At 38.8% G+C, this 21,990-nt stretch overlaps 1 protein-coding gene across 2 annotated transcripts in view; it reads right to left on the minus strand.

Annotated features, from left to right (window-relative positions):
• Nucleotides 1-21,990, minus strand: part of ALDH1A2 (aldehyde dehydrogenase 1 family member A2) — a 56,279-nt gene that overhangs the window by 12,822 nt on the left and 21,467 nt on the right. For both annotated transcript variants that reach the window (XM_032194651.1, XM_032194650.1), the window contains exons 2-7: nt 19,558-19,662; nt 19,182-19,322; nt 17,591-17,720; nt 11,854-11,915; nt 9,079-9,207; nt 8,835-8,948 (exon numbers count right to left, since the gene is read on the minus strand). In XM_032194651.1, the coding sequence (XP_032050542.1) occupies nt 8,835-8,948; nt 9,079-9,207; nt 11,854-11,915; nt 17,591-17,720; nt 19,182-19,256 (510 nt within the window). In that variant the 5' untranslated portion in view covers nt 19,257-19,322; nt 19,558-19,662. The remainder of the gene's footprint in view (nt 1-8,834; nt 8,949-9,078; nt 9,208-11,853; nt 11,916-17,590; nt 17,721-19,181; nt 19,323-19,557; nt 19,663-21,990) is intronic.

A 21,990-nucleotide genomic window follows, 5' to 3' on the forward strand; every position in this document is an offset into this window, starting at 1 on the left:
TACAAAACAGATCTGATAACACAGTATGTATTAAGTCTGTACTAAGCTTACTACTGTTCATTAGTAATAACTGTTATCATGCTTCTTTATATAGTCCAGGCATTAGTTATCCCAAGTGATGAGTGTTAGTAGAATTTATTTCACTCTTATTACTTACAGTTTCTAGAGTGTTAGCCAAACTGTGGGAGGGCACTTGTTTGCTTCAAAATTTATTTTTCAGCATTTAAAGTTTTAAGTAATTTGACACTGAAATCATGATTGAGAATACATCAGATTCTGAGGAAATATTCAGCCTTTTCTGTGGGATTAGCAGCATACAGGCGAATACCAAGCAGTTAGAAATGCACCATCCCAGATCTGACCCTCAGCTGCACCACAGATAATCTTAATATGGGTTGAGGAGGTCAAAAGCACCTCTAAATATCTTTGTAGATTGTGGAGCCAGCTGGAGCAGAATGCAGCCCAATGAGGAAATTGGAGCAGCCTCAAGTTGCAGATCTCACCAAGGAACATGAGGATCGATGGAGTTGTATCTGACAGCTACGTATTTGACATGTTCTGTGTACCCTGTACAGAGGGGGCATGGCATATAGAGAGGCAGCTGTACTCTCTGGAAATTCACCCCTCCCTGGATCAATGAATGAAAAATAAATCAAGATTCTGTACTGTTGAAATGTAACTGTGCCCATACTAAGGAATTATCACAGGTAGATTTAAGACCACACACAGTAAAGCACAGGATTAAGTGTCTGTTTACTACTGATAAACTTGAGAACTTTCATAAGTACTTTCTTTCAAGTGGGACATCTTTTAAGATCACACAGAAAGTTAGACGTGAAGTGAGATCTGAGTGAGGCTGCAGTTCGACTTCTTTCTCTAGTATAGTCTACATACTATAGAGTCTAGTATAGTCTCCAGCTGATGAGATTTCTCAGTTTTCTATTTCTAAGGTCAGGTGAGTGGGATTCCTAGCAGTACGGGGTTAATTGATGAGAATCCAAACCTACTAGAGAACTGAAGTCAGTCTGCTGGGAAAGTTAAGTCAGCACTGGAGTAATCAGAAAGCAAATGAAATAGAAACCAGGGCCCCCACAGGGAAAAGAAAAAAAAAAAAAGAAAAAAAAAAAGAAATCCCCCCACAGGGGGGAATTGTGAATGACTTCATGTACCATTGTGATTAACTGTGTATCTGGTGATACCACAGTCGTCTATGAGAGGCTTTTTATTTATTTATTTATTTTAAAGAAATTAACATTAGCTTCTTTTCTTTACCCCTGTATTGATGGAATGGAGTGTTGACATTATCATGAAATTCCTTACATAGCCCCTTAATTGGAACTGATTTTATTGCCGTGTTTGACTGACAGCCAGAAGTGAACATGAAAAAGAAGGACCTTTCCTGCCCTCTACTCCCACTACTTGTATCAAGCACGTCATCTGCAAATTCCAACCTCTCAAACTGTGCTGGAAACGTACACTAAACCAGTGAGAGTGCTGTGTTTATAGCCAGTGCCAGCCAATGCCATTCACACCCTCACTGCCTTGAACCTCCCTCTCTCAAAGAACAACAATCACCTCTTTCCCCACAAAAATCCACAAAGAGCAGAACAGACTGAAGAAACCAGAGCAAGGTGTTCAGCCCTCCATCCTGCCCCCCCTTCCATTCTACCACTTCAATGTCAAAGCTGTTCTGTCTGTAAATACAGACTTCAAAAGAACTATATGCAAAGAAGTGATTGGCAAATATGCAAGTCCAAATACTACGAATGGTGAATACTGAAGTCCGTGAGGCTTGGAGACAATGGTGTTAATTTGAAAAAATGTGCCCAGAGTACTGCTATAGAGGGAGGTTATTGTCGATTTTGCAAGTATAAACCTAACAGCCTCACTGTATCCTTCCCATCAGAAATCAGCATAGACATGAGGTTGGTAGGGCTCATGCTGCTCAGCATTTTTCTTCACTGTGCTCCTTTTGTGCCCTACATACACAGGTTGAGAAAAGTCTTAGGGAGGGCACCGGAGCTGTGATTATTTAATGGCAAAGACAGCCTTTTGTAACCGACCCTCTCTTTATGGAGAAAGACAGCATGAAAGGGATAAGTGATAGTGCTCCAATCTGTATGGTCTTTCAGTACATGCTTCCTGGGGTGTCTCTCAGATATATCTGTGCGCTCCCAATAGGCAGTGCAGACTTGCAAGGGAACACTGGAAGAGAGGACTCCCCCACAGATAATGGAGCTGTGCATTTATTCAGCAGGAATGTTGGCAGAGAAACCCCTGACTCCCCATCCTTGTTTTGAATAGGCTTCAAGATTGATATCAGGAGTATCCCTGGATAGCTTGTGAAGTACCATAACCTTGTAAGCTGCATGGAGGGTGAGGCAGATGTAATTTGGCCCATCTCAAAGAAAACAATCTGTTACTCAGAACAACAACAACAACAAAAGATTAAAGAAACATTTTGGAACACCCCTGTGCAAAACAGCTTCTTGAAGAATAGTTTCTGGACTGTGAACTGCAGGATGTTAGGAATTGAGAGTATACTGTGATAAGAAACGCTTGTTGCTTATTTGTACATTATTTGTACATTCTGTGTTGGAAGTTTAACATCTCTTTCAAGAGGATGCCGATGCAGTCATCTTAAATACTTCTGTGCAGAAATTCAAAAAAAAGTCTATTGCCTTTTGTGTTCTCTTAATTTTCTGTTTTCAGACAGAAAACAGTATCTAAATGGTACAGGTGTTTTTGCCTTTCAAAGCACTGGAAGTCTCACAATTCAAAAGCAAACCTCCAAGGTTTGTGATACTTCCTCTATATCTTTGTCAGAATCTCCAGCTTTTCCTCTGCTCTGAGCCTCCTTTCGTCACAGATACATGTTAAGCTATTGGGGAACACCTGAATCAAAGGGAATAGCAGCTTAGATGAATGGCAGATAATTTTATTGCACTCTACCATAGACAAGACTGTGAAGGGTTTGCTTTGTAAATTAAGATTCCATGAACAGTGCAAAAACTGATGGAAGAAACATACATCATCAGCTGCATAGACATTTTAAGTAACTGGCCTACCCATTTTTGCTATTATAGTGTTCTTGGGTTATTGGGGAGGTGTCTGAAAAATGGTAAGTGTTGTAAATTACAAGAGATCGATAAACTTCTAGGAGATGGTATGATAAGGTACAAAAATTCCTCTGTTTTCTGGCAGAAAGTCATCAGTGTTTTGGCAAAACTTTAAAACCAATGCTTCTACTTAGTCTATGATGTTTGTATTATTATGATTAATTTTAAATCCAGATTATATGAAAATGTAACATTTTGGGACAAGGATGTTTGGGACATGTCCCCAGATTCAGCAGAGACAAGTGTATTTTAAAATGTTGGCATGAAGAATAGCAGCTTAATTTGACTGTGCAATGCCCTGTGTGAGGACCAGCACTGAAGAAAGCACAGAGAATCGTTCAGCATGCGAAAAGGGAATCCCAAACAGAAATCCCTGGAGAGAATCCTAAGATATAAATGGCTTATTTGTTCCTTGGGTAAATACTGGCCCTGTGGAAGTCTGCAGCTAAACTCTTACCGACTGAAAGGGTTTGTACGTAACCCCATTTGTTTCAGTTTTAAAAAGGTACATCCCTTTGACATAATAATTGTTGTAGGCCACAGTCATCCAAGGGCAGTTCCCTAAATTCCTCCAAAATTACCAAGGAGGGAAAAAGGAAAGAACAACTTTTAATTCAGGAAACGTAGTTGTCCAAGATATAATCTAACGGGTTAAGCAGAAGCAAGAATTAATATAATATAGAATTAGTACAGAATAGAATGAATAAATGATAATATTGCCTGCCTAAACTATTCTTACTTTGAACAGGGCATGTCAGTAGCACTGTAAGCTAACAGATGTCTCAGAACAGACAAATCACCTTTAGGATTCTTGTTGTTGAAGTGGAAAATGTTAGGATGTAATTCCTGATGTCCAAAACCAGCATGATCCAGGAGAACTGACACAACTCATTACTAGTGCAGTAGGTAGACATTCTGTCTACATCATGCATTGTGACATTCATATCACTTTGGAAATGAAAGGCGAATCCTGCTGAGTAAATTAGAATCAGTGGTAATACAGCTGTTAGCTACAAACATTTGTTTGGCATGAATCAACCTCAACGCTCCTGTAGTTTGCTTTGATGGTCTCTCTAGTATCTTGTTGACTAATGATGAGATCATGGTTTGTTAATCTAAGTGCATAAAGCAAACATTCTGCCAAGCAAAATGCAGACTCTTCTGTTATTTTTTTTTGAAGTTGTTTATAGACCCTTCATTTACACAGGCATCCAGAACAATTTATTGGATATTTATTTGGGTTACTCCATAGAACTGCATGGACATAGACCTGAATCCTATCTTTAATCTGTCTGCCTTTTAATGGGTCATAGTTTGAACAAAGTGGAAAGCAGCCACTTAGGATAAATTTCTAGTTGGCCAAGGCTTCAAATATTTTGTGTACTATCTATGATTCTCATCTCGAGAGCATCTGACAGCTGGAGAGAGTTGTAAGCCACTCTGATTTGGAGGTAACGCATTTGCTATTAGCACTCATTACACTTTTGCAGCAAACAAGATTTTTAATCCAGCCAGTCCTTTAGATGCTCATTTGCTTAGATGCATAGCTTCTTACTCTCCATAATCATCTCTAATCTTAAGTCCAAAACAGACTGTGCCTAACTATTCCATGTGCACCAGGAACTTAGAGGTACCCTGTTCCAGTTCAAATGGAGCACACATACAGGCACAGCCAGACAGCTCACAGCAGTCAAAATATAGCTGTATTTGCAGTCACTTCGTATTCACAATCCTGTGTGAAAATAAAGGCATAAGAAGAGTAAAGCAGCTTCTTTATGGCTGTTTTTCTATACTATTTGTTGATCTTTTACTTTTCACTACTTTGCAAAAGTTCTTTTGGACAATAAGAAGGTAACTGGAAGGTGAAGAACCACACTGCTTGAGTTAGTACGTGTAAAAATTGTCTCCTCATCAGCAGTTGTCTTGGAAATCAATACGGTCTGCTGCTGATTTAACTGTAGGGGAGGCGACTTATATAACCTCTCCTGTACTTCTGAGCTCTGCAGCGCAATTACACGGGTGAACCAGACATCCAGAGTGTGGATCTGTTCTGAAACTCAGAAAATAAAATGGACTGAATTTTAATTAAATCGTTGGTAGTAAGTCCTACAGGAAAATTTAATTGTTAAACAGAACTAAACCAGTTCCCTTCAACTAGAGACCAGAAAGATCAAGGAGAAATACTGTAAAATGTAATGGGATGCTTAAAAGGCTTGTGATCTTTCAAGGGAAGGTAGGAAAGGGAACAAGTGTTGACATGGTCAGATTAGTTCGGGAAAGATTATTTTTGGCAGTTTAAGTTCAGTGATTGTGGAAGATGAGGAAAAAATGTGTCAGTGAAGCCTTAGAGGAGATGGCCATAATTATGGAGTCTATGGATCAGCTCTGGTTCACTAAAAACAACACGGTAAAAATAAACACTTCTGTTAAAAAGCTGCTGAAGAGTATGAACCAAAGAAAGCAGAGAAGCCAAGAAAGCTGCTGGAACTTAAGGAGACACAGCATTTTTAAGCTTGCTTTCTTAGTATGATTTTTGTTCTTTGAGTGCAACAGTTGTCAACGTGAAATTCATAGCCCACTGGGTGTCTGCAGAGCCCTTCCTTCTGAGCTTTAGAGGGAAGAGTTTTGAGAGCCATGTCCTATGGGACTGAGAGAGGAAGTGATCCATGGGAGGGTATTCCACAAGAAGTACTCAAAGGGAAGAAAGAGCTGGAAGACTACTGTTCTTCTGCATAAACTAACCCGTAAAAAGAAGGGTCAGAAAAAAAGAAGTGGAATTTAACAGTGATGGTACCACAAGAAAATAGGTCTTTCTAGATGATTTTTCATATATTACTTGAGAGTGTTTGAAAAGTAAATAGTACTTAATTTTGAAAGCACTAGAGAACCTGAAAAATGAAAAATACTGTCCCCAAGCGTGACTTTTCTTTTTCCTGCTCAGAGTTAAGCTTCTCCTTGGATTTACTGAACTCCTTAGAAGCAAACAGTTCCCATCAATGTTGGAAACACAAACTAAGCGCACACTGTTCCAAAACCGCAAAACTTTCCATTCCTTGCTACAATAATGTGAAGGCAAATCTTGAGGAGACTGCAAGGATGACATGGCCATCGGTCACTATATTAAACACAATACAATTGTCCACTCACATCTTTAGGCTCAGGAAGTATTTAAATTGTCAACTCCCAGAGGTTGTGAGGCTACAGCAGGGAAAGGATCACACATGCTCTGTTCTTCTGTAAGCAATCTGTTACTGGTCATGTTGCAAGATAAGGTACTAGGCTGGATGGATCTTTGGTGTGGCTATGTCAGACTTTATTGAGATAAGGTCATGAACTTGGCCTTCTTGCTCTTGTTTCTTTTGTCTGTGGAGTGGAGTCTATAAATTTTACAAAATGTTAGAATTAAAATTATTTGTTGGAAGAGCAACCTGATTTCTGCTGCTTTCTTTAAAAAAAAAAAAAAACTTTGCAGGAAATAGGTAGCAATAGCCTTTTCTGCGTGTGTGTATGTGAGATTTTTACAGGCAAATAGAAAGTTTTCAATAGGCAGAAGTATACATTTGAAAGGTAAACCATTTATATTTTTCTATCAAAGAACTCCATGGTAGAAATTTGAGAAGAAAACATGCCTCAGGTATCTAAACTTGAAGATGTTTGCTATTGTATTGATTGGTTTTACTATTAACTTGCTCACGTTGAAAGTATTAACTGCCTTAACTAGCACCTGGATGAAAGGCGGGAATGGAAGTTGCTATCTTGCCATTTACATATCTGATGGCTATCAGAAGTCCACATCACTGAAATGTACAATTGACATGCCTCAGGACTAGAGAGACAAAATATTTCCATTATTATTTCATTAGAAATGGAAAACTGTTTTGGAAAAGTCACACACTCTATTGTTCAGCTCATATCACAGCATTGTGTTTAAAATCACAGAATGTTTCAATGTTGACTTGCTCTTACAAAAAATCAGTGTTACAGGAAATCAGAAACAATATGGAATAGTTTACACTAACCCTGCATTAAAACGTTCCATCTGTTCTTGCTTTAGGTTCTTAGAGAATGTCTTTTTCATCTCTGTAATGCTTTTCACTTCCTATTAGTAAGGCTTTTAAAGGTAGGCACTGAGTTAGTATAAAACCCACAGCTTTTGAGTTTAAACGCCTATTAAAACTAAAGCTGTCTGGAGCTACAATAAAAATTTATTTTGGCTACAAAAGACAACTTTGAAACCTAACCCATCTGTATTTTTCCTCCTCCAAACAGTGCAACATCCTGTATAATAGAATATTTATCTTAAACAGAGACCACATATCTTTATGAAAACAATTGTTTCAACTTAATTTATGGGGGGTAATCAGCTCATATTAAGGTTTTCAGTACTCTAGGATGCTAATATAAATTAGTTACAGGAGATGTAAAGACTACAGTAATTCCTCAGAATCATCTGAAATCTGGTGGTGCCATTGACTTAGTACATAACCAGTGTATGTTACAATCTGAAATTGACATAAAAATTCATGTGCATATATTAATTAGAAGACAATTGTGTATGCAAATTAGCCATACAACTACATTTTACTGATAATTTAGGCTCATGTGGTAACCTCAAACAATTACAGGATAATTCCACCAATATTAGATTTATTTGAAAGAGTTAATCCTAGTGTCTGCAATCCCTGGGCACACCATGGCTGTACACACACAGATCTAGTAGGGCTGTCTGGTCAGTCTATTTATTGACTCAACAAACTTGACTCAGTGTGAAGTGCAGCATCCCTGGGATGCATACGGCCTGCAACTGCCACGAGTGGGAGTCAAGCATATCAAAGACAGACTGGATCCCTGGGGTTGAGCTCCCTCCATACAATAGCTTGACAGATTTTGAATTGAAAAGGGCCTGTTTTTAGCACCCTCTAAATATAACCAGCCCTGAAACTCCCATGGAGATTCCTTTCTGTCTGCCTTCAGAGGATGAGATAAGGCTCCTTCTCCTGTGACTTCAGTCTGGAGTAACTCTATCTTCCTCCCCCCTCCCACCCAACCCTGATAACAGCTGGCTTTGCACAATCTGACTTGAGGGATTCGTTTCTCTTTCTGCAGATGACAGCCTTACTCTTCAGTCGTAACTTCCTCTGTAACGTCTGCATCATCGAATCACTGCAAGATATTCTGGCATCCAGGAGACCATTGTCTCCGTCATCTTCTGGCCAGCGTCTTTCCATCATTCTGGGAACAGACACCTTGGACAATTTCCTTCCTGCAATCTTTCCTTTCTAGACCTCCTCCTCCTCCTCAGTATACTTGAAAACAGCATCAAAGCTGAAGTGTATTTGCCCCAGTTTGCCCCATTCCTCTCCCCTTTTCCCCAAGTATGCCAAGATACACAAATTATGAATGCTAAAGCAGAATTTATGTATGCTGTGATATAAACTGGATGTTCTGCTTACTTGCGTGTGATTCACATCCTCTTAAGCCCACAGGAAATCCCAGCAATATTTTTCTAGCCATATCTGCTGTACTGAGGTGCTGGGCACAGCAGGAGCTGGAGGAAAAGAGCCACTTATGCTGTGATAGTGCTACAGTATATAAGCTTAGCTGGGAGGGACAGACCGGTGGTACAGAAATGCATCTCTTTTATTCAGTGTCAGTAAAAAATGTAATGCAAGGACTTAATTCTATCTCCCTAAGTATTTATCTGGAAACACTTACCTCAGTAGATCCAGTAAATGCAATTTTATCAATGCCAACATGAGATGCTATAGCTGCACCAACAATTGGACCAAATCCTGGCAAAATATTGACAACTCCTGGTGGAAAGCCAGCCTGTCAAAATAGGAATGAATGCAGGGAAGCATGATTTCTGAAAACTGACAGAGCATGTTAAACAAGTCATGTGCTGGTAGTTCCTTCTCCATAAGGAGAGATGGACATTATTCCTGTCAATTATTCTTACCTCCTTGATGAGGGCTCCCATATAGAGAGCGCTGAGTGGTGTTTGTTCCGCAGGTTTAATAACTACTGTATTGCCACAGCACAGAGCTGGAGCAATCTTCCATGCAAACATCAGCAGGGGGAAGTTCCACTGTAGGAAAAAATAAAAGTTGATAGATGGAAAAATATTGCAGTGGTGTTTTGATTTCAAGATGTCAAGCTGCTACCTCATTTACTTCTCAGGCCTATCCTCAACATAAATCTTGCCCAGCACAAAGCAAGGATTTTTTTTTTTAATTGCTGCCGTTAAGAAAGTGAGAACAGTGACCTTTCAGTTTTTTTTCTTCAGTTCAAAGAAATAAAGACCTGACCCGCAGTCTTTATAAAAGAATCTTCTGCTATCTGTTAATTTTTTTACTCACAGCTTTTTTTTCATTTACTGTTTTGCAGTTGTCACTTTTAACTCTCACGACAAATGGTTCTTACTACTGATACATTCAGAATGAACGGTTCATGCTGAAGCATTTGTAGATGTATATTTCCATTCTTAGAATACATCTTAAGACAGAAGATTTATACTCAAATTATATAATCACTAAATGATGAAATTACAGTAAAACTCTTCTATAAATGTCAATATTAGGTGAAAGCATTTCATTGGTATCTTTTCTCAAAAATTTCTTACCCTGCAGTTTATATGAAAGGTATGAAAAGGACAGTGCAAAGTTGACAAAAATTGCTTAAATAAAAATTCTGCACCACCATTAATTTCAACTTCATGTAACTGCAGCAGAAAATGTAGTGGGTTGTATTAATTTGGTGTATAAACAAGTTGTGGGTAAAGATAAGTGTAACAAGTCTTTGGCTTTATGCATCCAGGTCTGATCCTAACAACAGGTTAAGTGGATAGTTCCAGTGATTTTGGTGAAAATACTAGCATAATAAAATAAAGGCACTCTCATAAAGGCATAGAATAATCTCCTTTGGAAAGAAAATAGAAACTATCAGTCAGCCACTGGCCAGAACATGTTACTGCCTGATGCATATCAGCTGCCACTCTCATAGACATCTCTCTAGCCCCTGGCTAGCTTGAAAAAATACACAACTGTCTTTTCTTCACCGAACACCCAATTTTTTACTCCCTCAGTTGTTTATAAACTCCGGAGACAAAGTGATGTTTTAATTCCATCTCTAGTATATAAACCTAGGAGGGGAGCTATTGGGCCAACAGCGTGCTGACAGCCTGCACTTGTAATGGTATTGCAAGGAGAGCTTTGACGAGTTTTATAGGGAAGTACGTAGCCCTGTTTATGCTACAAAGCTGCCAAAGAGAGTATGTTTTGATGGAAGCTAGGATGTGAACGAAGACGAGGAGTTTAGTGCTAGGCTTGCTGTTTAATTTTATTTTTGTAATAATATATTTGGTAGTGTAATGGCTGAGTGCATGCAGCGGCCCTGGGGCTTTACTCTGTGACTGGTAGCTGTGGAGGAAATATGTAACAGATTAGCAGTAGTGTTAGAGTAGATGTGTATGACAGCCATGTAGAAGTTTCAAAGTAGAAACTGGGGGGGGGCGAATGAACAAGTGTGGTAGATGGCTGGGTACACCAGACAAAGAGTTTTACAGATCTAAACTAAATAAATCCTGCTTCAGCCCTTGGCCAAGGTTTCTTCACAAGATTTGTCAGTTAAGCTCAATGAGACAATCCAAAGAAATGTCTAGCAACTTCGGGGTTAGCTGTTGAGGTTGCTATTTTGCATCCATGTACTGAATTGAACAACGGCCACAAAGGTGTGAAATCATAAAGATGACTTGTGAATGGAATTGGATAATGCATAGACGTCTGCAGGATGGCTGTAGCCGCAGCGTTTTATGCCTTAACAAAGGCATAAAATAACAACAAATATAAATAGGGAAAACGGGCTTAGCATTGTTGAAGTAATCTTTTCTGGCTGCTCCTCATTTAATGGAAATGCTGCATGTTGCTGTTAAGTGGGTTTGTGGTTAACATGAACAAAATAACATGAACAAAATTTTCAAGGAATGTCTTGATTAGTTCCCCAATGCTTTGTCAAGGAAAAAAGCTTCCACACAATATTTTAATAGCTCTATATGAGCCTCCCATTGAAATTTCTGCCAAAGCCAGTTAACTAGTTCTTCTGAAAAAGTTAGCTTTTCAGTGTAATTCCCATGTCACGTTCAGCAACAGTGTGTTAAGGATGTATATTGGAGTGTAGGGGCAATATTATATTTGATGAAACACTGTGTTCCTCTCTCATAACAAATAAAATAAACATTTAATGTCTCTTACTAGCTACGCAATGTTAATTGTAATGATATGTCTCCTGGAGTTTCTTCTTCTCTTCCAGCCTTGTAAAAGAAATAGCAGGAAAGAATAGAATTAAAATGCATCACATTCTCCCAGGAACTGAGGAGCCTGTTAAATCACAGTAAAAACTAAATAAATAAAAAGACTGCCACAGCAAAGCATCAATTTTCCATAAGTTGTGTGAACATCCATAACCACAGCCAGCATATTAACACTGTGTTTTGCTTTGCTTGTTTTAATCATGAGAATTCTATGACTTGAGAACTTAACTCCTAATAACAGAGCCTAAACCCTATTAGCATGTTCAAATAAGCATTTGCAGGGAGGCTGTTAAAGATATGTCAACAATATGAGCTCAGCTTTTTTCGTAATGGAAAACACACATAGCTGAGGACCATGTTTTATGTGTCTTTAAAGAGAGCTGGTTTAAATGAAAATAAATAGAAGGCGCTGGTAGAGATACTCACAGGGATGATCTGTCCACACACTCCGATGGGTTCATGTCTTGTAAACGTAAAATAATCTCCATCTGAAACAGATGAGCATGGTTACTCTCAAGTGCAGTTTGACTTGGCAGAACAAACAAAAAAAAAAAGCTCTAAGGATCAGCCTTTGATGGCAGTAAAAGAAATAAAGAACTCATGGAAATGTTTTTTCATGAGCTAGCATGGGAAACCTAGGTTCAGGAGCAACCTAATTGTTCTTTCTGCAGAACAAAGGGAGCAGGCAACCCATCAGAAAGTAGCCTGCTTTGTTCCTGGGGAAGGAGGACAAGCTGTACAGCACAAAAAAGGGCAGCAGCAAGGAAACCACTTACTGGCCTCTACTGATTTGGGGATGAGAGAAAAAGGAGTTGCAAAGTCAATTTCCTGAAAGGACTAGAATAAAGTAATATAAAGGCAAATAATACAAGCAGATATGGGAAAATAGTGACATACGTCTCCTTCATCTTCCACGGAAGACAAGGGGAGTTGAAAGTAATGGAATGGTACACCAGAGTCCGTAGATGTGGAATGAAGGTGGTAAGCCTGTGACCGATGTGTAACTGAGCACAATTCACTGCAGAACTCAACACTGTGGAGAACACGGGGTCATCACATAGCCATGCCTTGGAGAACAAGGCCTGGATCAGAGGTGGCCTCAAGCTAAACAGGCAGTCAATTTAAGTTGACAGGGAAAAGCTGAATGCAGCTGGAAAACATGATGAGAGAATAAGAAAAGTTTTCACCAACCTTTTGGACAGATAGAGGTAGATAAATAAATGAAGGGATAAAGCCACTGGAAACTTGGAAATTCTGAGCTTTTCTCACAGGCTTCTGACAGAAGTAAGATTATGGACTAATAAAGATCCTAACAACAAACATGCAGGAAAAGCAGAATGGACACCCACGAACAGGTGTGGATGGTGTGAGGTTTGAGGAAAATACTTAGCTTTCTGACCAGGTAATTATTTTTAAGGTCGGGATAAACAAAAATGGCAAAAACCAATATCCAGAGGTGAGACGTATCATTAATTAAAGCGCATGCTGTTATGCTAGATCTGCAGTCTGTAACTGAAGAAAACACTGTTGAGCTCAGGGCAGCCTGAGTCAGGTCATGAAATAAACAGATCTGTGATTTGGGGTCATAACTGTGGTCTGTGGAAACCTTTCACATGGCCTGGCCTGCTTAAAGCAGCAGGTCTCTGCTGGCTCATTTTGCACAGCTGGTATAGGGGCTGATGGAGTTCATACTCCTTCACAAAGCTGCCTGGTGGCTGCTGCCTCAGCCCTTGCCTGTGGTCCAGGAGTACGTACTGCAATTATATATACTGTAGTGATGTAGCTTTCTTCTCAATTGATGTGCGTGCTGGGACTGGTGAAGGCATTGACTAACCATCAGCTTTGTTAATGTGCATGACCTGCCTCTGTGCAAAGTAGATTAATCACTTTTGTACCTAAACCAATTCTTGTAGCTGTGTAAACTAGCCCAGACACACTACCTCTGAATTTAGGTCAAATGTTTTTCAGTGAGGCTACAGCTGAAGGAAGGGTTACAGTAAAGGTGTAACCCAAATGTGTGCCTAGGCTGACAGTGCTTGGTCATCTTGATAAATTTGACTCTCTTTACTTTAAAAAAAAGCATTTCAACTAAGAAAGCATTTGAGAACAATGAGAACGTTACCTGGGATCAATCACAGAAGAGGATTTACCAGGACAGGAAACGGTCAGAGGGAGAACGGGAATAGGAGGAGGAGCAGTTACAATGCTTTTGCTCCCCTTGTCACAGTGCAGGTAGGTGCATGTGCTTCCCTTCACATGGCATGAGAGCACCCGGGCAGCTTTGTGGCCTCTACCCAGGTCTGGAGCTACAGACAGCCTTGTTCAGTATTGGGTGAAAACCTAACTTCACAGTGGAGAGTACATTTTGGGAACCTGCTACAATGTATTTCTGGTGACAGCAAATGGGTTAATCTATAAAGTTTCTTGCATTTAAGTACAGACTTGAAATTGAGTTTGATTAGAAATAACTTCTTTTCAGGTTTGCTCATTTCTGTACCTCTACGCCACAGAATTTTCTCAGTAGAAATCTGAGCTAAAGTAGCTAACAATACATCAGCTGGAGGCTAGAAAGAGAACAGTTATGAGACAGGTACCAATACTGTATAACCAAGACAAGGGACACAACAGAGGAAACAGAAAGGAGTTTCACATCAGGCAAGAAAACAGTCCGTCAGTTTGCTCTGCATTGACAAAATGTCGTTGTACTATTTCAATCTCATGATTCCTAACAGCTTCCTTGTGGAGATGAGCATAGTTGTTTCACAAGTAGAGATGATCAGTTTGATTTTCATATTTCACAGATAGGGTTCACATACCATGAGAAGATTCATAAGACCAGACAGAAGTAAAGTAGAAGTCAAAATCATATACAGGCAAAATTGTCTAAGTGCTCAAGAGGCATATAAAAGAGTCTGCTAAAAATACCAGCTTGTAATTGGTATTACTGTGAGAGGTGGATTCTCAGCCAGAAGGATGGTGACAACATAACAGTAACACAGTTAGGTTAGCACCGTATTGACTTCAGATTGTCACTCCATAATCATTGCCACATGTCTGTGTGCTTCATAGCATAAAGTTACAGATAAGTTGAACCTGGTTGCCAAGTCAGACAAATCGTGGTTAATTCTACCAAACGTGGGCAGAACTTTCTTTCCTTAGAGCAATTAATTCCATGCAGAGTTGCTTGTCCTGCTTTCTTCCACTAGACTGTAGACAGTTGCTCTTTTTGAAACCTACTTCCAAAGTTCATTATCCACAGATACTATTAAGACAGGATTTTTTTAGATTGCTTTCTAACACTACGTTTGTGAACATAGCTTCAAGTTATTCAGGAGCTTCAGATGTCTCTGGACAAGTGAAAGATTTATCTAAGAGCTGCCTCGTCCATAAGGTAAAGTAAGCTGTTAACAGGGCAAAATAACTCAAGTTGGGGAAGTGAATCATTTTTTTCTGAACAGTCAGCATGGAAAGCTCCCTGTGCTCACAAATGAAATGAGTGAGCACAGGGATGAAATGAAGGAGCACAATGAAATGAGTGAAGAGTGAACTTCTAAAACTCTTCTTATTTGTGTATACAACTCATGCTAATGACACAGTCTAAGGTGCTATTGCTGATTCTTGTTACTCTTAGCCTTCTGCTAGCTAGCTGGCAGCCAGAAGGACATTGCCTGAGAAGGTTTTGACAGTCTGATCTAAAATTTTTTTCTAAAAGGTTTGTAGTTTTTTGTTGTTGTTGTTTGTTTGTTTGTTTGTTTTAAACATTCTCAGCTGACGTAAATTGGCATTCTTTAGCCCTCATTGATAATAATAGAGCCTGATCAATTTGCAGCTGCTTAGCACCTGGTCCAGAGATTTGTAATTTCTAAACAGAAAGCCTCATTTATCCAGGGATCTTACTTTGGGACAGCAATACATTCTACAGATGTGTTTGCTGAGATTTCCATCAGATTTCTCTGTAATAGATATTTTATTTGCCTAACAATCGTAGTATAGCCACATGCCTCATACAGCAGCACTCAGCAAACTAGTGTGTGAGAGCAGAGCTGGTTCCTTAAGCTATATTATACCATATATATTGTATGTGAAGATACCTTTACACTTGCATTCAGTTGATTAGTTTAACAGTTTTTAGTCTAACCTCATTTATGTTTTAATTTAAATTATCAAGCCTTTATGAATGGGAGCAAGCAAAGGGCAGTCTGATGGTTTTAGCAATTTTTGGAGCAAAAGGAATGTGACTGTAAAAACCACTGTTCCTCTATTTTCTACTTGTCTATCACTTGCCTATTTTTATTTTATAGGAAAAGAACCCTTCAACAGGAACATAAAAGATTAGGAGGTTTCAGATTTATCAACATACTAAATAGAAAGAAAATCTATCTGGGCTTTATTTTGTTGTTATTGTCTTGTTTGGTTTCCTCTGACAAGCTGATAGTAAGTGAAAGTAAAGAGCACATTGTTTAACACTGGCCTTCAGAACTGATAACCTGAAAATCTGTGAATATCAAAAATCATAACTTATGATTGCACACCACTGGTACCTGTGTTAGCACTGTTGCATTTAGGAAGGCCTGCTGAAAATGTGGCTTCCTCTCCCCTTGCATAGCTCATCAACACTGAGAAATTCAGGGTTTTCATCTGTTTCACCATTTGAGGACAATATTTATTCTCCTTAAGCTGGCAGTGCCTTTTGGTGACCAACCTAAATTCTGTGTTCCTGCAGGGCTAACAAGTGAGAAGGAGGTATTCATGGACCAGGGAGAAAGGGATTAGGGAACAGGAAATTTGCTGAATATATGAATTTATGGTGCACTCTGCACTTCTGCATGTTTAAATATGAAAACGCAAGCAGCAAAACCAGGATTTATGAATCTCAGCCTAAATAGCTATGGAAATCTTCACGAGTCCTTACAGGAGAGGCTACACCAGAAATACTAATTTTGTCATTTCTTGGGTGAATATATTCTAGTGATGATAAACATCAGTCAGTACACACTGACATTTTAATAAGCTGAACACCATGATGATTAACACTGTGATAGTTATGATGTTTGCCCTGCTTTGGTAATCTTGTGATTTGTTGTACAGAGACAAAATACTGTACTGCAGCTATCAGGTTACATTATGTAGTTTTAAAGAAATTGGTACTGTACAATGACAAATTCATTTACTTGTGAGTGGGTTTTTTTGGTCTCCTTCAGTAATGTGTAATTAACATGCACGTGCAATTAACGGTGTGCACCATGAAGCTGAAAATCCATAGAATAAATGTTGGTTTTCCTTACCGTTCTCCCAAAGATTCACTTTATGTAGGTAAAAGATAAGTCATTTATCTCAATGACTGCACCTGCATGAAATCATTCTTTGCTATCATGTGCCATTTTGCATAATTATAGCAGTTGGTATATCTAGTCCAGACTGTAAATGAATTTCTTTGCAACAGAAAATTCAGCCTGTATTTGTTAAACAGCTGGGAGGGAGGAGCAGGAGGAGGAAGAGACATGTTGAATAAAAATAACATTGAGGATTTCTTCTGTTATCGTTGTACCAAAAAAATCAGAGCAGAATAACTAGTTTCTTAGCAGTCATAAAGATTACTCTCATACATAAAGTATAAAACTCATCCCACCACATGATTTGAGGAAGCATTTGTAACAAAATATATCTGATACACATGTACAATTCTTTACAGTAACACTGCAAACTCTCTCAAAGTATACATTAGTTTGGGTCCAGTGTTAGTCTCAAGTAAAATGATTTGCATAGGCAATAGGAAGACATATATAAACAAGATACATAGGTAAGCACGCTGGTTCTTAATCAGGCTGTTAACACCATATTTTTTTGTGTTCTCATCTATTTCTATAAGTATTACAGTATTTCATTGCAGATTTTGAGCCATCTCCTTCTCAGATGGGCATATACAAAAAAAAAACAAAACACTTTTTGCAATGTGCATGTAGGACAGAACAATAGCAGGCCCAGCCCTTGTTAACTTTCAGATATCTGCTTCAGCAGCATCCTACACACTGGAAAAAAACAATCTGATTTCATCTTAGTCAGTAAAAGAAGCTTCTCTTCTGTCTTTAATGAAGTAATCTATTAAGGCATTTGGCCTTAATCAGAAGGTTTAGGTGCACACCGATGCTGTAATCTCTCTTACCTACAGGAATGGTCATTCCATGGATTTTGTCTGCCCAACCAGCATAATACCTCAGGGTTTTTATGACTCCTTGAAGGTCTACATAGAAAGCTTGCAAGAAAGGTTTGCCACTGTTGAGTGATTCCATAGTCTAGAGAACAAGAAAAGTCAATATATAAATACAGTAGCATTTTTAGTCTATTGTACTTCCGTATTCACTGTCCAACAGCTCTTCAATCATGAAGACCAACCAGTTACTCTAGAATGACTATGATTTTTAAGCATGTGCATCCATGTGTGTCTGTGTCTGTCTGTCCTGTGTACTTGTGTGCGTGTATCCACATCCATGTAGATATGCACGTTTGCATTTTCGACCTAATAGCCACTGTGTTTGGTCCAGATATATAAACACTAAATTGTTTTAATCAGGAGCCAAGATAAAAATGCCTGTCAAACTAGGTTCTGTTATGTTAATGATAACAGCTGAAAAGGGGCTCCTTGTAACCCCGTATAAATGATTTGAATCCATAAAGAGAAGAATGGACATATCCCTCCATATAATTGATGTGAATATAAAAAAATCTCTATATGGCTGCCAAGACTCCTGCTGAGGCCTGAGATATCTATAATGTACAGCCAGTTTATTTATTGCCATCAAATAAACAAACTCTCCTCTAGGGAAGCTCATAAATTAACAGCCTGATGTCCTTATTTTTAAGTTAATATTCCTATTTTTAAAAGTATCTTATAAGCTATCCTCAGGGTTCCGTAAGATCATTTAGCAAAAAGAATGCAATAAAATGTCCTAAGATGTGGAGTAGCTTAACTGACTCTCAATAGCTGCCTAAAAGAAATCATTAAGAATGGGTGAAGTACGCCCATGTGTAACACACCAACCATCAAGTGAATTTCAATAGAGAAGAATAGAAGCCTAATTCTGTGCTGACTTAACATCCCCATGAGCAATTAATGGCATTGCCTGTGGTGCAGTTCAGTAAAGAGCTTGGCTGTGGAAATACAAATCAAATGACAAGCAGAGTAAACTTGATTTGCTGTGCACTTCCTTCTCCCTGTGGCGATTTTACAGTATACACTGGTGGTAAGATGATTTAAGTGTTGACAAAGCTGGAATTAAGATGTTCAGCAGTTTAGTTCAAAGCACTTGACATGCGGAAAACAACATTAACAATGCCACCGTTTAGATGGCTTCACATGTGAGCTAAATAGCGCAATACCCAGAATTCATGTTACCAGTTCAGTTATCATGAAACATTACACCTGATTTTTCATTAATATCTGCACAAATCACTCAGTCTTCCGATTTTTATTTATTTTTTATAAAAGTCACAAGTTTCCATGTCAGGCATATATGTGCGTGCACATTGACACATAACCATTCATTTCTCTTGCGTCCAATTTAAAGCTCGTAATTAATTGAAAGGTTGTTGTTTTTTATGAGCTTTGGATCAGGTTAGGTCTTGAGTAGCCAGTCAGTCATCAAGCTAACTGTAGTATTCAAATATTATTCATGCTAACACATTTATGAGTTAATTTGCTCTCAGAATGTAAAACTGACAGGTGATTTGACTGTTAATTTTTGTGTGCCACTTACAGCAAGAGTTGCCCTGTCTCTTTCGACCAAGTCTGCTAGCTTATCCAAAAGATGGCCTCTTTCCGATGCATCCATTCTCCTCCAAACTGAGCCTAGAGAAAAAGCGAGGCGAGCAGCTCTCACTGCTTTGTCCGTATCAACCTGTCAAGAAGGAACAAATAACAAATGAAGGTAAATAAGATTACTAGGCTTATGAAATTTGCATTTGTACAATCTCTTAGTCACATGATGGCTTTTTGAACTGGGATTAACAAAAGAACTGTCCAGCAGTGGTAGTCTGGAACTGTTGCTATGATACATACATATATATATATTAAAAAACACACACATATCAACATACATGTATACATATATACCAGTTCATGGGATGCATTACCTTGTCAGCTTCCTGGATCTCGCAGATCTGCTCTCCTGTTGCTGGATTATATACTGGGAATATTCTCCCACTTTCAGAATTTTGCCACTCATTATTGATAAAAATCTAGAAAAGGAGAAAAGTCATCAGTCCCCCTGCATAAACAAACAGTAAAGCATACAACAACAAACTCTGGGAAAGGCTGCAGATCCTAATACAAAAGAGCTAAAGCTTCTTTATGACTGTGAGAATTAGAGTTTTCAAGAGTTCAGGCTCAGCCCATGATGCCTTTCTGTATTCTGTGGTAGTGTCATTGTAGAAGCAACGTTGAACTCTAAATAACTAGTTTGACATTAAAATTTAATTCAAGCACTGTAAGCAATAAACTAAAGAAAGAAATACTGGTATTAGAGAAAAAAGCCTTGAAACTGCTGGAGCAAAGACAAGGGTTTGGAGTAATCATTCAATACCCATCTCAGTAAGTAAACATTTGGTCATTGATACAAACCAGTCAAGACTGAATAATCTCAAACATCACCATTCTTCAATACACAGTCAGTTGATTATGGCTACAGTGATGGTTTGCAGCACAGAATTAATGTGCTTATCTGTTTGGAGCAATGGAAATGGTTAAATTCCCTCCATGTTGACATCATTTTAATTGTCATAGGCAAACCAAATTTGAATTTTAATGGTGATGACAACAGCTGTCTTGGCAGAGGTAATGACAAATTTAGTTACGGTAGATTTTTACTGGTGACTACGGACATACAAGTGTTCTACTGAATGACTTTCAAGAACAGGATGCAATTATTTATCAGCAAATATGAAATAAGGCACTCTAGAAAAATGACCAAGTGAAAGGTTTTCCTGGTATTCAGAGTCTTCCTGCCCTTGAAATCTTTCTAAGAGAAAGAATGAACCTGTTCACATAGTTCAGGAACCATACGGCTGCCTTGGATTTCAGCTATTGATGTTGTTTTGCTGCATGCCATGAAATACAGCTTCAAATGCTGAAGGGGAAGCCCTGACCTCACTGATATCAATGGGAATTTTGCCACTAAAGAAGACATGGTCAGAAAGTCCAAGATAAAAAGTTGCAACACCAATGAGTCTGTAAAATAAAAGATCACGATGAAGACACGGGGGTGCCCATGCATTTTAAAGAAAGTGAAGAGGCTACACACTCATATTTGCATGAGAAGCCAGAGATGCATTTGTAGAGTTTTCTGTTACGAGACATGAGCTTGTTAAGCCTGCTCCAAGCCAAATGGAAGCCATGTAGTTGTGTTCTTATCAGGGCTCAGGCTTGGTGCCCCACTAACTGCATTGACATACATGTAGCTTCCGCTTCAGAGTGGACTCAAGACATGGACAGAAGGAGCTTGTGCCTGCCTCAGAGAAACCTTGCAGATATAACAACTGCACACAGAAACTAATGATGACATACTTTTACTTGCATGGTTACATTTCCATTGCATTTCTGTATCTGTACCTCTAACCTCAACCATTTTGCTGTATGTCCTTCTGTCCATTTCAGAGTCCATCTGAAGTAAACTTATCCTCCATCTTCCCTCTACTTTTTTGTTTGTATTTTTGAAGGTAATTGAACCCAGGACCCACTGAATCATTTCCCATCTATTGCCTACTTTGAACACTGTATTTACCTTGAACCTGTTCATGTCCTTGAACTGTAAGCCCCTTGGACTATTGGCAGTGTCTTTGTGCTCATTGATTGCACAGCTTTTCAAATTGAGGTATTGGTCCCTGATAAGACCAATGGAGCTAACCCAGACAAATGAGTTTTGGAGCCAACCAGCCAAAATAAGTCAACAAAAGAATCATTGGTGTCATCTGTAGTGACTAATACCATAAGCCAAAAATCCTCCAGCGTATCACCATCATTTTTTAGATCATATGTAAGTGAAAACAAAGGAACTCAGATCTGTGACCTGCGTGGAAGAAGGATTTTTACCAACATCCTTTCTGTGGAGTTCAGTGGAGTTTACTACACAGGCATGGTAGGGGAGTACACTGAGGAGGGAGGGGAAGGGAGAAGAGCTTGCAGCTTCAGGAGCAGATGGCCAAAAGAGATGTAAAGATGTTTGTTTAAGGTTACATTATGTACATAAACACATAGGTTTCTTGTGTGATCTCTTGAAATAGATTCTTGTCTTGAAAGAATAAAACAGGTTGAGTGAAACAACCTAAGTGAAGGCAACTGCAATTTACTGCTCTTCCTATACAGAAGTGATCTGCTCTTTTTTAAAGAGATTTATAAATGTTAACTACATTCTGCTGAGATGAACACCTGATCATCAGGTTTGCCTGTACAAAGGACATGTTTAGGTTCTTGAAGTAGATTTTACCATAGAAATAAGAAATAGTACCTTGGAATTGCACAAGAGTGTTGCAATGCAAGTTGACTGGAACTATATTTTATTGAATACTCCG

Source organism: Aythya fuligula, chromosome 11 (genome assembly GCF_009819795.1).
Source record: "Aythya fuligula isolate bAytFul2 chromosome 11, bAytFul2.pri, whole genome shotgun sequence".
Lineage (NCBI taxonomy): Eukaryota > Metazoa > Chordata > Aves > Anseriformes > Anatidae > Aythya > Aythya fuligula.